The following is a 14031-nucleotide window of genomic DNA, read 5'->3' as shown; positions in this document are numbered from 1 at the left end:
GTGATTCACTTACAAATTTATATGTACATGTAGGATCAATAATAAAGTGATTCACTTAATTTATAGGTACATGTAGGATCAGTAATAAAGTGATTCACTTACAAATTTATAGGTACATGTAGGATCAATAATAAAGTGATTCACTTAATTTATAGGTACATGTAGGATCAGTAAGAGAGTTCTTCCCATAGCTATGATAGGAAAACACAAATAAAGGCATTAATGGTATGTTACATTAGTTTATAGTGTTACAAAGAATAAATGACTAATGTTATATTATGAATAAATGAACAAATGAATATGTTATGATGAAAATAAATGTTTGAAAAGTATATCTAATAAATATAGACTTATGTATATTATTAAAATTCCTGAGTTATTATTTACACTATATAACAAAATGTAAGTGAAAGTGTTCTGTTGCAGACGGACATTTACTGCTGGTTACAGCCTTCCTCAATGTCATTAGTTCTTTTCTTTGGTTTCGGTGGTTCTGGTTGTTTAAGTTTAGAAGTTTTGAAATTTTCCAGTAAAGTGTTCACATCTGAAATGAAATATTGTAAAACCTGAAAAACCATATATTTGTGAATCTAGAACAAAAAATTCAACACACACACGATTGGTGAAAATCTTCTGTCAATAAGAAATGACTGTTCTTCATAGTCGAATAAATTGTTGATTTTATTTTAAAATAAAAAAAATTTATTTTCTAATTACACTTTATTGTAATTATAAATATGATGAATGAAATGGTTATGACAATATTTTAATCAAATGCAGTTTGTTTTCTCATTCTTAGGGAGCAAAGCGAATTACCATAACATGTGTATAGAAACATATTGACACTAGAATTATGGTTTCTACCATAAGGATTTTAACAGAATATTCTAGTTAGAAATGCCGACTTGTTACGTAGGAAAAATTGCAACATATGTTTTCATATGTTTAACATATGTTTTTCATATGTTTGAAAACATATGAAAAACATAAGTTGCAATTTTTCCTGTGTATATGTGTTTAGTGCACAACAACAATAATAAAAGGTTCAGAACAGTTTTTGTTGTTGTTAACATTGATATTTTTACAAAGTAACTTTGGCATCGTTGTAGGACACAAAGTAACCTTAACTATACATAGATAATCATATCTATGACAAGAACACACAAGCTGTAATTCTGAAATATAATCTCACTTACTTTCTAGAGGTGCTCTGGCACTGTTGTGGTCATCAATCTGTTTACCCAGTCGTTTTTCCTCTTCTCTGAAAATGGTAACATAATATAATTTTAAATCAAGAGAATACAACATTATCATTTTTTGGATGGGTATTTAATATGTGCTAGCTGTAACTTTCATTCATCAGACCATTATTTTTTGGATAGGTATTTAAAGGGGCACTAGCTACGAGATACATAAAAAATTTAAATTCTGATTTTTTTGGTTCAATCATTAATGAAAGTGAAATAATGAAATAATAATTCGCTTTTAGCAGCCAGTATGATTCAATTTTGTCAAAATAAGCTAAGAAACATTGATGATGAATTATTCACTTGCAAGTGAATAACTCGACCTCATTGAATCCGTATTCATGTGAACTTCAATTTAACCCCTTAGCTAGAGATGGATTAAGCATGATTGATGCGTGTTAGGTTATTAAAAGAAAAGAATGTCAACATTGAAAGTGAAACAAAGGTAAATCATTTGACTGACTGATTCGGTCCACAAAATATCATTCTTATACAGGTAAAATCGAAAATTAACTTATTTTTTAAACCTTAATCTTGAAATCAAACAGACATAGAAATATCCATTTGCACGAGGTTCATATATCTATTTATATTTATGTTTATGTTTAATCTATTTATATTTATGTTTATGTTTATATCGTGTTATGTGACTGTCGGTTGTTTTTGGGGTCATCTCAATAGTTAATTAGATGGCGTCTAGACTAAACTTCACACGAAACGAAACTATATATTATCGAGCCCATGCCCTGTAAATTGTTTATTTTAGACTTTTTATAATTCGGATAAATGTTTTACATTGTTATAAATCTAATATGAGAATTTGAGTCAAATCGGTGAAATGAATTTGACAGCTAGTGCCCCTTTAATATGTGCTAGCTGCAATTTTCATTCATCAGAACAAAGCCAATTTTAACTTCAAGATTATTTTATCCTATTAGAGTACAAAATCATTTATAAGACTGGTTCAAGGTTGATTGCTTAACATCCAGAGGCAAATATTTCATGCATATTTAGGTAGATTCATTTGATTCATTGAATGATTGTTGGTGTTTTTTGTCACTTATAGACCATTTGGCTATATCATGGAGGCCACTTTTTATTGGTGGTTGAAGTGAGAGTACCTAAAGAGAATCACAGGCCTTCAGCAGGAAAACTGGCAATCCTAAACAAACCTGCCACAAGTGGGGTTTTTACCTCATATCCTCAGTGTTAACAGGCTAGAGATCACTGTTGATGGAGTACTTACACCATTTGGCATTGAGGCATATTTAGGAGAATTAGCAGTCAGGGGTTATACTTTTTACCTTGATATTAACTGGTACAAGTAACTAATTTTGGAAGTCGAGTTATCTTCCTTAATAGTCCAGATTATTTTTAGCTATATTAGTAAGATAGTCATATTTCTTGTCTTCTTCTTTTTCTCTCAACTACATTGCTCTAAAAGAGTGTTTAATTGTGTGTCTTTAAAAGTTGTTTCCCTATAAACTTAATTGAAGCACAATAATTGCATTTACCAGCAACACTCATGGTAAGCTTTATAGATTTCAAATTTCATAATATTGAACCAAAATAAGGAAGTAATTTTCACCTTAACTGTGCTACTTTCTCCTCTAGATGCTCATTTTCCTTCTTCTCTTTTTGTAATCGTTGTAATTCATGTTGAAGTTTTTCAGTCTTCTTTTCATATTTAGATTTTTCCTGCTTAAGTTTTCTATTCTCCTCCTGTAGGAGGATGTTGGTGAAATGGTCAACAGCACCACCAGCACTGCTAGCTTTTCCCAGTGGTAAAGAGGAATCTTTTTTATTCTGTTGGAAATTCACAACTGAAACAAAAAGAAACTATTGCAAAATCCTTAAATAGAAAACTTTTTCAAAAGGGGGAAAGACTAACACATGACAAAATAAATGGAGAATATGTCCATGGGACACACATGATGCCCTCGCTTGCATATAACGTTATAAAGGGGCATAACTCAAGACCGGTAAAAGTGACACCACCCAAATTCGAACTTGATCTGTGTTAGGTGATAATAAGCATTGTGCATAAGTTTCATAACATTTGGTTGAGGCAAACTAAAAGTGAGAAAATGAAAACTAAATTGGGACATATGGACAGACAGACAAGGGTAAAACTAAAGGCAGGGGCTTAATAAAAAAAATGTGTTTCCGATTTCCTATAAAAAAAATAACAGGGTTGGAAACGTAAAAATAAAAATTCAGGCCACAAAGAATAAAAATATTGTGTCTTCACCAAATCCAGTTCTGGAATTATACATGTTGCTTAAATAGAAATTTGCCATCTGCAATATTTTAATGTACAAAGGTTGGAGCATAAAACTAGTGCCTGTCTGAAAAAGACAATTGCAACCAGGGCTACTGTAAAATAGTAATTACATCTCTCAGTTCAATTTTTAGTCATCATGGAAATTTGTAGAGGGTGAATTTCCATCCCTGGTATGGAAGAAAACATAAAATAGAAGTTTCACATCATTACTTGCAAAAAATTACTTGAAAGATTTAAAAAAAAATAACCATTTCTGAAGACTTGCAGACACACAGACATACAAACAAAGGAACAAGTGTCAGAACCAGCTCAGTAATAACTTTATAATTTCTGCTTCACTATAAAGTAGGGGATGTAATACAATGACTGTTTATCAAGGAGTATTGTAAACAAGGAATTAAAAATTAAAGCTTAAAGAATTTCACTATACTTACTTGTATCATCTGGCTGATTTATCTGACCCTCCAAATTTCTTATCTGATTTTTCAAAGATCTTTTATGGTCTTCAAGAATTTCATATGATTCCTCATAAGCCTTTATCCTGTAAAAAAGGAAAGCAAAAAGGTTCTATTAATTTACTTCATGGCTTTACTGTAATATTTTATAGTTTTTTTTTTAAATGGTTTAACAATACTTTCTATCAGTCAGATCTTCAGATATAAACAAGTCCAAAACTTGGAAGACTTGACCTGATTTACAACCTTAAAATTTATCTTTACATGCTGGTTTTCAATTAAATCTTTTAATCATTAAAACTTTTTTTTTACAATTTATCACAATTAAAGTTTATTATGAAGTCTGAAAAATCTTACTTATAAAAGTTATCCCAGACAATCTATATATTCTATAATTTCAAGAAATTTAAAAATAAGGATATGTGGTATAATTGCCAATGAGACAGCTATTAACTAGAGACCAAATGACATTCAAACGAGAAAACTAACAGGATTATTTATAACAATACAATTTGCAACTAGATGTGTCGGAACGACACGAATGGCCCTGTCTCAAAAAGTTGAAAAATCTGCAATTTCAACAACACATGTGGACACTAACATGCATGGATAGTATCCAGCTCTCAATACCAATACTAGTTCAAGTTGATGAAATATTTCCTTGATCAATGAGTAGTTAAATTTCAAACTATCAGCAAACAGGAAGTGAATGTACTGCAGATCTAACAAGATGTGTTGAAACGATATGAAAATCAGCATAGCGGAACGAAACATAAACTTGATCTGTAACTCATCATGGTAGACTCACATATCAAAAATCAGCGCAAAATCTGAAGGCGTTTAGAAAAGAAGTCCGTATAACTGTGATTTTCAACAATTTTCAAAGTCCAAAACCTGTAATTTCAGCAAAAATCAGCAGAGCTGAATGAAACTTAAGCTTGATCTGTAACACATGATCGTAAACTCACATACCAAATCCTGAAGGCGTTTAGAAAAAAATTGCGTATAATGGTTTGTTGCGGAATGACGGAATGACAGAAAAACGGAATGACTGAATGACTGAATGACAGAATGAGGGAATGACTGAATGATGGACAAGGGTAAAACTATATGGCCCTGACAACTTCTTTATTGCGGGGCCTAAGGCGTATAGAAAAGATGTCCGTATAACTGTGATTTTCAAAGTCCAAAACCTGTAATTTCAGCAAAAATCAGCAGAGCCAAACGAAACTTAAACTCGATCTGTAACACATCATGGTTAACTCACATACCAAAAATCAGCCCAATATCTGAAGTCTGTAATTTTAGCAAAAATTAGCAGAGCCAAACGAAACTTAATCTTGATCTGGAACTCATCATGGTTAACTCACATACCAAAAATCAGCCCAATATCTGAAGGCGATAAGAAAATAAGTCCGTATAACTGTGATTTTGAACAATTTCTCAAAGTCCAAAGCCCGTAATTTTGGCAAAAATTAGCAGAGCGGAATGAAACTTAAACTTGATCTGGAACTCATCATGGTAGACTCACATACCAAAAATCAGCCCAATATCTGAAGGCGTTAAGAAAAAAAGTCCATACAACTGTGATTTTCAACAATTTATCAGAGTCCAAACCCGTAATTCCGGCAAAAATTAGCAGAGCAGAACGAAACTTAAACTTGATCTGTAACTCATCATGGTTAACTCACATACAAAAAATCAGCCCAATATCTGAAGGCGTTTAGAAAAAAATTGCGTATAATGGTTTGTTGCGGAATGACAGAATGACGGAATGACGGACAAGGGTAAAACTATATGGCCTGACAACTTTGTTGCGGGGCCATAAAAAAACAAATGTAAAAGACTGTTTAATTACTCAAAGAAACCAGAGAACAGAGTACTGCCTGTGTTTTTGTTTGTTTTTCTTTGTATCAACCTGATGAGTTGAGCCTTTTTCAACTGATTTTTATAGTTGGTTCTTATGTTTCAATATACTTGATTACTTGCAAGAAAATATGTAAACAGATGAGTGGCAACTGTTGTAAACATTGTAAAAATTGTCATCTTACTTTTTATTACACTTTTCTTCTGTTTCTTTCAAACTAGACTCTAATAGTATAATATTCAGCTTCTTATCACCGATCTCTCTCTCGAAACTGGCCACCTTCTTCTTTGTATCTTGTAGTTCATCTTAAAAATATGTAGAAATTACCTTATCAAACATTTGTGGTAAGTAGCTCCTCTTGTACGACTAAATACACAACACAGGAAATATGAAAAATATCCTAAACATATCATTAGAGATTCGTATACCTGATCCCAATGAGCATGATAAGGTTTTTTTTTTTTGTTTTTTTTTTTTGTACAAGGTGTAACATGGTTTGAACTTTATAGGAATCTCTATAATTCTTATCCTTTTTTGCAAAATTTTTCATTTTGACTTTTAAAGACAGTATACTTATCTGCTTTTAATGTTTAATTTAAAACAAACGAATACCACTCTTCATTAAAATAATTTAATTTTTAAAATGCATTAAAACTTACAAACCATTATTGACCTCATTCACTACTCACTATAAACTTCTGTGAATTTTTTCTTAAGTATCCTGAACTCATCACCAGATTTCTCATCCTTCTTAACAAATCCTTTGGACACCATATCCTCAACACTCTGTTGTAGTTGTTTTATTTCTTTTTCTTGCTGTTGGACCTTTTCATGTAAAGCTGAAACTTTGGACTCTTCCTTTTGGTACTGGTCATAATATTTATCTGCTTCTTCTTCTGCTTTCTTCTTCTCTTCCTCAGCCAACTTCATTTTCTCATATATATCACTTTGTCTATCCCTTTTCTCAAGTTGTTCTTCTAATCTCTGTAATATATACGTATACAATAGAGTGACTCTTGTTATAAATTATACTTGTTTTTCCTTGCAGCAACATTCAGTTTAGTCACAATATAAATCATACATGCCATCTAAAAAAATATTTTGATGAATTCAGGTTTCATCATATCCTTGCCAAGAGCTTTAAATCAGGTGGGAAATAATGTAAAATTTGTAATGAGCGTAAAATCCGAGTATCAGTATGAACCACAGGGGTTAAAAAATCCACTAGCCCGTCGCCCAGGACTAGAGCATTTATTGCCTCGGGCAATCAAATTTTTAACCCAATATGCATGACGGACTAGTAACAAGATATTCTTGGCGTTTCCAAAATAGAAAGTGGAAAATCCCTTCATCACTATTCTATCTTAGCCAATCAGATTCAATTACGTTATCCTGGATTCCAAGAATTTGAACTGGTTTGTACAGGTCCTGTTGTACATATTTTAAAAATAGAACAAATAACTCTGTGTGACCCGGTATCATGTATTGATCACAATTCTCGTACTTTTAATATCGATTTCTCGGTACAGGGGAGGGTATTATACATTTCTTATGCCAAGATTTTCAATTAACGGTACTGGGGGTATGATGTATTGATCGGTATTGACCTGTCTTGTCTGGACAGCTGTTGAGCACGAAACCAATCCATGCAACCAAATATTTCGCACCTCAGGAACTTCGTCAGTTTTAAAACGAAAAACTGTAGATGAAGGGGGTAATGAGACTGACAATTCATCCCCTAAAAAATGCCAAATAGGACAGGAAAAGCGGAAAGGAAAATTTATAGTGTCCCGGAAAGAAAGATTCCCCTGGGCAAGGTTGGCCGTGTTGCTGATGAAAAAAACAGAGAATATACCCTTTATTTTCCCGAGCACGCCAAAAAAAGTCTGCTTTGTATGTGGGAACAACTAAGTTAGGATAACTTAAGCACCACTGTTTGTTTACCAACAGAATAAAAAGCAGGTCAACAAAAATTATTAAATACAGTGTATAATGCCACCTTCAAAACAAGGGACACCCACTTTGTAATTATGCAGCAAACTCTGATTTGTAAGGCATTCTCGGGCTAGCAGGTCAGTTTTGACGGGCTAGCAGTTCTTCCAACAGGGCTTGTAAAATCCTGCTGCAAATAAGTCCTTGGCTAGTTACCTGTAACAAAATTTTTTAACTCCTGGAACCAAAACTCAAGTGTATAATATTTTCAAAGATAACATACCTGTATAGAGCCCTTTTAATATGTTCAAAGATAACATACCTGTATAGAGCCCTTTTGCAGATCTATCATCTTAGAATCCTTTATATTTCTTTCCTTCAGCTTACTATTCTCTGTAACCAGTCTGACAATCTAGACAATGTTAATGTACAACATTTAACTTAAGTCTCGTTAAAATTTGATAATTTACAATTCTTTAGTCATTTATTACAGAACATTTGACAAATGTCTACCCAAGTCTATAAATATGCAGTAAGTAATTTTGGAATGTTCAACTTATCTTGATAGGAAGTTTTTATTCATGGAACCACTTTACATTTCTCAAAATATGACATTATCATTCTCCCCTATGACTGCTTAGCTCTTCACTTATCACAAAACATATAATGTCAAGTATTAAATGTGTTTGCATAGACATTTTATTCTTTTGATCCAGATTTATCAACGTCATACATGTTTATCCAACATTAATAATTTTGACTAAGAGTTATCACATCTACTTTCATTTACTTTTATACAATACATTTCTATAATTAATGTACATTTTCAAAGACAATGTATGGTCATATTACAATACATAAAACTCTTCAGAAGAAACTACTGCGAACTTTAATAATCACATAGATTCTGTAAAAGTGTATTCTTTTGTCATGTCAAAAACATTTTATCGTATGAGAATTGATATAGGCAGAATGTTTCCTTATAAATACTAGTGTAGATTTGACCAACAGCACTATTCCACAGTCCTTCTCTAGTGAAAACATCAGTATAATTTTTCTTCTATTCCCCCTTGTATAATGATAGCTGGCACTGTAGAAACATATAAATGATTGACCATGACTACTGAATACATCGTTTTCTTTTTCCTTTTACTGAAGTAGGGGCCTCGGTGGCCTAGTGGTCTAAGTAGTAGAACTACTGTATCACTAGCCTGTCAAAACTGAGGTTGTGAGTTAGAATCTGTCACATGGCAGGTGATATCGACTCCAATCTTAATTGACTAGGATTGTCTTTTTTCTAACCAAGGTCGGTGGTTCTCTCTTGGCATTCTGGCTTCCTTCACCAAAAAAAACTGACCACAACAAAATAGCACAATAGTGCTGAAAGTGGCGTTAAACATCAATCAATCAATCAATCAATCTTCTATTGAAATAATTGTTCACCCTATCATATGCAAAAACCCGATTGTAACTGATGTAATTTATGTACTGACCTTATCTGTAGTTTTATCTGGTTGTTCTAATCTACTTCTACTCATATTCATGCTCTGAAATATTTGACATACAACAAGGTTAATCTTTATATTTTTTGCAAAGTCAATTAAAATAAAATACATGCAAGACCAAAATAAATATCCAGTTTTGGCATAATCCATTCAAACTGAATAAATAACATTGAAAAAATTCTTTATTAACATTTCTCAACTAGCAAACTAAATCTGGTTATGACCCCATGCTCTCTAACTCTCAACATATCATAATGATCTCTAACTCTCAACATATAATTATTATCTCCAACTTTCAACATATCATGTCGTAGACCTTCTTAAAATGTGTGCTTCATTTAAAATATCATATAAAAACTTGGGTTAAAGAATTAATTTCCTTTTTTAACCGTATACAGTTAAACTAAGCAATTGATTTTTTTACAATAAAAGAACATTTATTCAAACTTGTTGTATGTAGATAGTCTGTATAATTGTCTCATATTGTAATTTTCTTGTAGTCTCTAATCTTTTCTGAAATCTCAGGTGTAAATATTTCCTGTCGTTTAAGAAGGTGGTTGTTTATTATTTTGTTGTTGTTGTTGTCGAGTGGTATGCAAAAACTTCGTTTATAAATGTATAGTGTCAGTGAACAAAACATTGTAAGTCACCAATGGCAGACATACTAAATATTTTGAGATATATTTATTTACCTATCCCAAAGAGCAAAGTTTCATAATGTAAGCCTTCCATTGATGAAATGAAAAGTTTAATGATCACATCAACCTGTATTTTATAGCAAATTATTTTCTGTGTGTATTGATGAGAAGTCCTGAAGTTCAATATTTAGTTCAAGTAAAACTCCTGATAAAGCAAATCTCAATTAAAGTCAAGACAGCAACCCACATATTTGAGCATTGTACACCAATTACCAGCTCCAAACACAACTAAACCAAATTTTCATAAGGGATATCTGTGTGTTAACCAAAACATAATCCTTGCAAGTCACACTGGCTTAAAGCAGGAAGATATCTTAGAATAATAATTTTATTATAAACAATCAATCAGTTTTGGCCCTTGAGAAACACTCAGCATACAAAATAAAATTTTGAGTTCCTGCCTGAGCAAGTCAGCTTGCAACCTTCAGTGTGAGGAAGAACCTGCCTGCCCGACAATGCGCCAGCCAGGAAGTGGAGTGTCTCCACAGAGAGGATGAGAATAGACATCTTTTTGGTAGACACTAAACGGAAAATGATGAACATTTTTAGCAAAAGATAAATTGGATCAGGGGTCTGTGTATTCACATTATTTGTACAACTCTCCTTACTCTTGGGAAGCGTGTGCTTTACATCGAGGCTTGCGCTGCTTTACATCGAGACTTGCGTTGCTTTACATCGACGCCATATTAGTTCAACCAATCGGGGAATGTTTATTTGGGGCATACATCTATTTTTACTGCAGGTTTTGGCATATTTTAATCGAAATTAGAGAAAAATGGAATGATGTTAGGAGATACAAAACAGAAAATGATAAATATTTTTAGCAAAAGATGAATTGGATCGGGGTTCTGTGTATTCACATTATTTGTACAACTCTCCTTACTGATGGCAAAAAATGGAATTTCCATGACCTAAATGGTTCGCGAAAATTAATATTTTTATATATAGTATAGTAACAACAAGAGGTGTAGGTGTGAGAATGCTTTCGATGCAATTTTCTATATAACTTACATTTCCAAGGAGTGTAATGAAACTCCCTTAAAAATAGTAAATCAGCACTGATTTTCCATCTCATCCAAGACATTTAAAATTTAAAAAGATTTAAAATATTGGTATCAAATTTTATAAAATCTATCAAGAAATGCACATGTGAGAGTGCTCATAACAAATGTAGAATGAACCTTTCAATATAATTCACATCTAGAAGGGAAAATTATCTGGAATAATAAATTCAGAAATTTAATACCTTAAACATTGTGTTAAAAATGACTCTAGCTTGTGAGTGATTAAATATAAATAAGTGAAAGAAATTTTTTTTTCAAAAAAAGAAGCTTACCTCACTCAGATTTCCTGTTTCCACTTCCTTTAATTTACTTTGAAGTTCTTCAAAATTCTTTAACAATTTATTATAAGTATCTTGCAATTCTCTGGAGTTTTTCTCAGATAATGATAATTTCTGTTCTAATGTCATTCTGTCATTATCTAACTTGGAATGCTGCTCTTCAATCTTATCTCTGTCTTCTTTCGTTTTTGTAATGGTTGACATTAACTGATCAATTGTTTGTTGTTTTTTCTGTAGTTTTTCTTTAAAAGATTGTTCCTGCTCATTCAATTTGACCATTACACTATCGTGAGTTATGCTCTCAGCTAGTTTAATTTGCAATGTTTCTACTTCGACTTTCATCATGTCTGACTTAATCTTTTCAGATTTTACAAGTTCATGATAACCGTGTTGTAAGTTTGAAATTTCTGATAAAAGTTTCTCATTGTCATTTTTCAATACGTGTTCTGTTGCTTTTATAATTTGTAGATCATCTTTCAAATCTTCTATTTTCTTATTTCCTTTTTCCTTCAATGCAGACACTTTTGTCAGTTCATCTTGCATTTCTTTCAAGTTTACTTCAAGTCTTTCTTTCTCTTGTTTTAATTGTTGAGCTTCTGATGATAAGACCTCAATCAGACCTGATTGTTCTTTTGATAACTGAAAATAAAACAAATTAGAGAAAAGAAATTCATTATTATATTAATTCCCAAAAAATAAAAACATAATTTTTTCTTAAATTCTGAATACCTCTCAAGTAGAATATTTACCTTTTTTTTCCATCTAATAAAATGTTTAAGGCTTAGAAAACAAAAAATCTTTCACAAATTTTTTTTAAAAGGGTAAAAAAACTTGGAAGTCATGAAATTTCAGTATAATTAGCGTTTAATTCTAATTTAAATGCAATTTGATTGGATGACACTACCATCAATTCCAAAAATTGAGGGCCAGAGTCATTGGCAACAAATGTCTCCCAATCACAGTTTAACTTTTCTAGTAATTTTACTAGTATTGCATTAAAAAAAAATTTAAAATAGAAATAACAGTCATGATAGTATTGTGTTTTTAAAAGAGATGCTACCAACAATGTGGGACTTGACAGTATCAAATATCAGAGATAACAAGAATGTGTCCATAGTACACGGATGCCCCACTCGCACTTTCATTTTCTATGTTCAGTGGACCGTAAAATTGTGGTCAAAACTCTAATTTGGCATTAAAATAAGAAAGATCATATCAGGGTTTCCCCTGGGTCAATTTTCTTTTTCGCCACCTCTTTCGCCAAAACAATATATTTTTCTCCACTTTTAATATTTTTTCACCAACTACCAACTAACATAAACTTATTTTATTAAAAAAAAAAAACAGTTTGCCCCATTGTAGTCTATGATTATTCTACAAATCTTTTTTTTTAATTTACATTGTAATGAATAAACAAATAACATTTACTTTTCAAAAGATGATGTAAAATTGAAATATAGATCATGAAATCATAATTTTCGACTTCTGGGAACACGAGATTCATCTTCAATAAGTTTTTTTGACTTCTGGGAACACAAGATTCATCTTCAATAAGTTTATCAGATATATATTTTCCCGTCTGAAGGATAAAGACTAAAGTCAGAGATTTTTCTTACAATTGAATTTATTTCTGCGTAGCAAATCTTTTTTTTCCCGGACCATCGTAAAAAGAAAAAGTCGAGACGTAAAACTATGCATGAAACACAAGACGTTTATAAAGTACTGGTACCCACTTCAAATCAATTATTTCTATCAAAGTTAGAGGGAAAAGTTTATAAAGTCAGAGATTTTTCTTGCTTTTGAACAGTTTTCGTCATAACAACAGTTTACTTTTCCGGACCATCGTTAATACAATCAACACCTTTATTAATTAGTCCATTGTTGCCTACAGCTATAAAATGCACTCAGCTGATTATTGATTTTCTGTCAGTCGTATAATGAGTTCAAGGTGAATTCTGAATATTGTCTGATCAGGTAAAGTCTGAGAAACCCGAAAAAAGTAAACAGATGGATGAAATTGAATTGTTATAATCTTTCGCCAAATTCTTTCACCAATAATGAATTTTAATCGCCACAATTTTTATTTTTTTCTCAAAATGCGAAAAAGGCGACCACCAGCGGAAACCCTGGATCATATCATAGGGAACATGTGTACTAAGTTTCAAGTTGATTGGACTTCAACTTCATCAAAAACAACCTTGACCAAAAACTTGAACCTGAAGCAGGACAGACATACAGACCAACGAACGGACGCACAGACCAAAAACATAATGCCCCTAGGTGAGGCATAAAATTAAATGTAAAAAGTCCAGATAATGAAGCCAAAGTGATGGCAAATGTTTGGGTCTAATGGGCCAAAATGGTTGTTTTTTATTCTGCTGATAACATAATTGGGTTTTCCCCAATTTGTTTAGAAGCTGCAATTAGAAATTTCTATCAATTGCTTTTTCGTTCTTGAACAAGTGATTGACAAATTGGCTGGGTAAAACAAACGATCAGGGACAAATGTACCAGGTGATGAACAGCAGTTAAATGCGATTCCACCGAATAACACAGCCCTAAAACAGCCTGAGGAGAACCAACAGACAAACATATAAAACAAGGGGTATTACAAACCTCAACAGGAACCAAAAGACAAACGTATAAAACAAGTGGTATTACAAACCTCAACAGGAACCAACAGACAAACGTATAAAACAAG

General features: G+C 32.1%; 1 protein-coding gene across 1 annotated transcript in view; it reads right to left on the bottom strand.

Moving 5' to 3' along the window:
• Nucleotides 1-223: 223 nt before the first annotated feature.
• LOC127726981 (centromere-associated protein E-like) overlaps nt 224-14031 on the bottom strand; it is a 38115-nt gene continuing 24307 nt past the window's right edge. Inside the window, exons 21-29 of the mRNA XM_052234353.1 lie at nt 11325-11969; nt 9279-9332; nt 8108-8197; nt 6543-6837; nt 6038-6158; nt 3966-4072; nt 2836-3070; nt 1197-1261; nt 224-544 (exon numbers count right to left, since the gene is read on the bottom strand). Coding sequence (XP_052090313.1) covers nt 435-544; nt 1197-1261; nt 2836-3070; nt 3966-4072; nt 6038-6158; nt 6543-6837; nt 8108-8197; nt 9279-9332; nt 11325-11969 — 1722 coding nt within the window. The 3' untranslated portion in view covers nt 224-434. The remainder of the gene's footprint in view (nt 545-1196; nt 1262-2835; nt 3071-3965; nt 4073-6037; nt 6159-6542; nt 6838-8107; nt 8198-9278; nt 9333-11324; nt 11970-14031) is intronic.

The sequence above is a fragment of the Mytilus californianus genome, unplaced genomic scaffold (assembly GCF_021869535.1).
Source record: "Mytilus californianus isolate M0D057914Y unplaced genomic scaffold, xbMytCali1.0.p SCAF_19, whole genome shotgun sequence".
In the NCBI taxonomy this organism is placed as follows: domain Eukaryota; kingdom Metazoa; phylum Mollusca; class Bivalvia; order Mytilida; family Mytilidae; genus Mytilus; species Mytilus californianus.
Note: the sequence above shows the minus strand (reverse complement) of the source record. Positions and strands in the feature narration are given on the sequence as shown.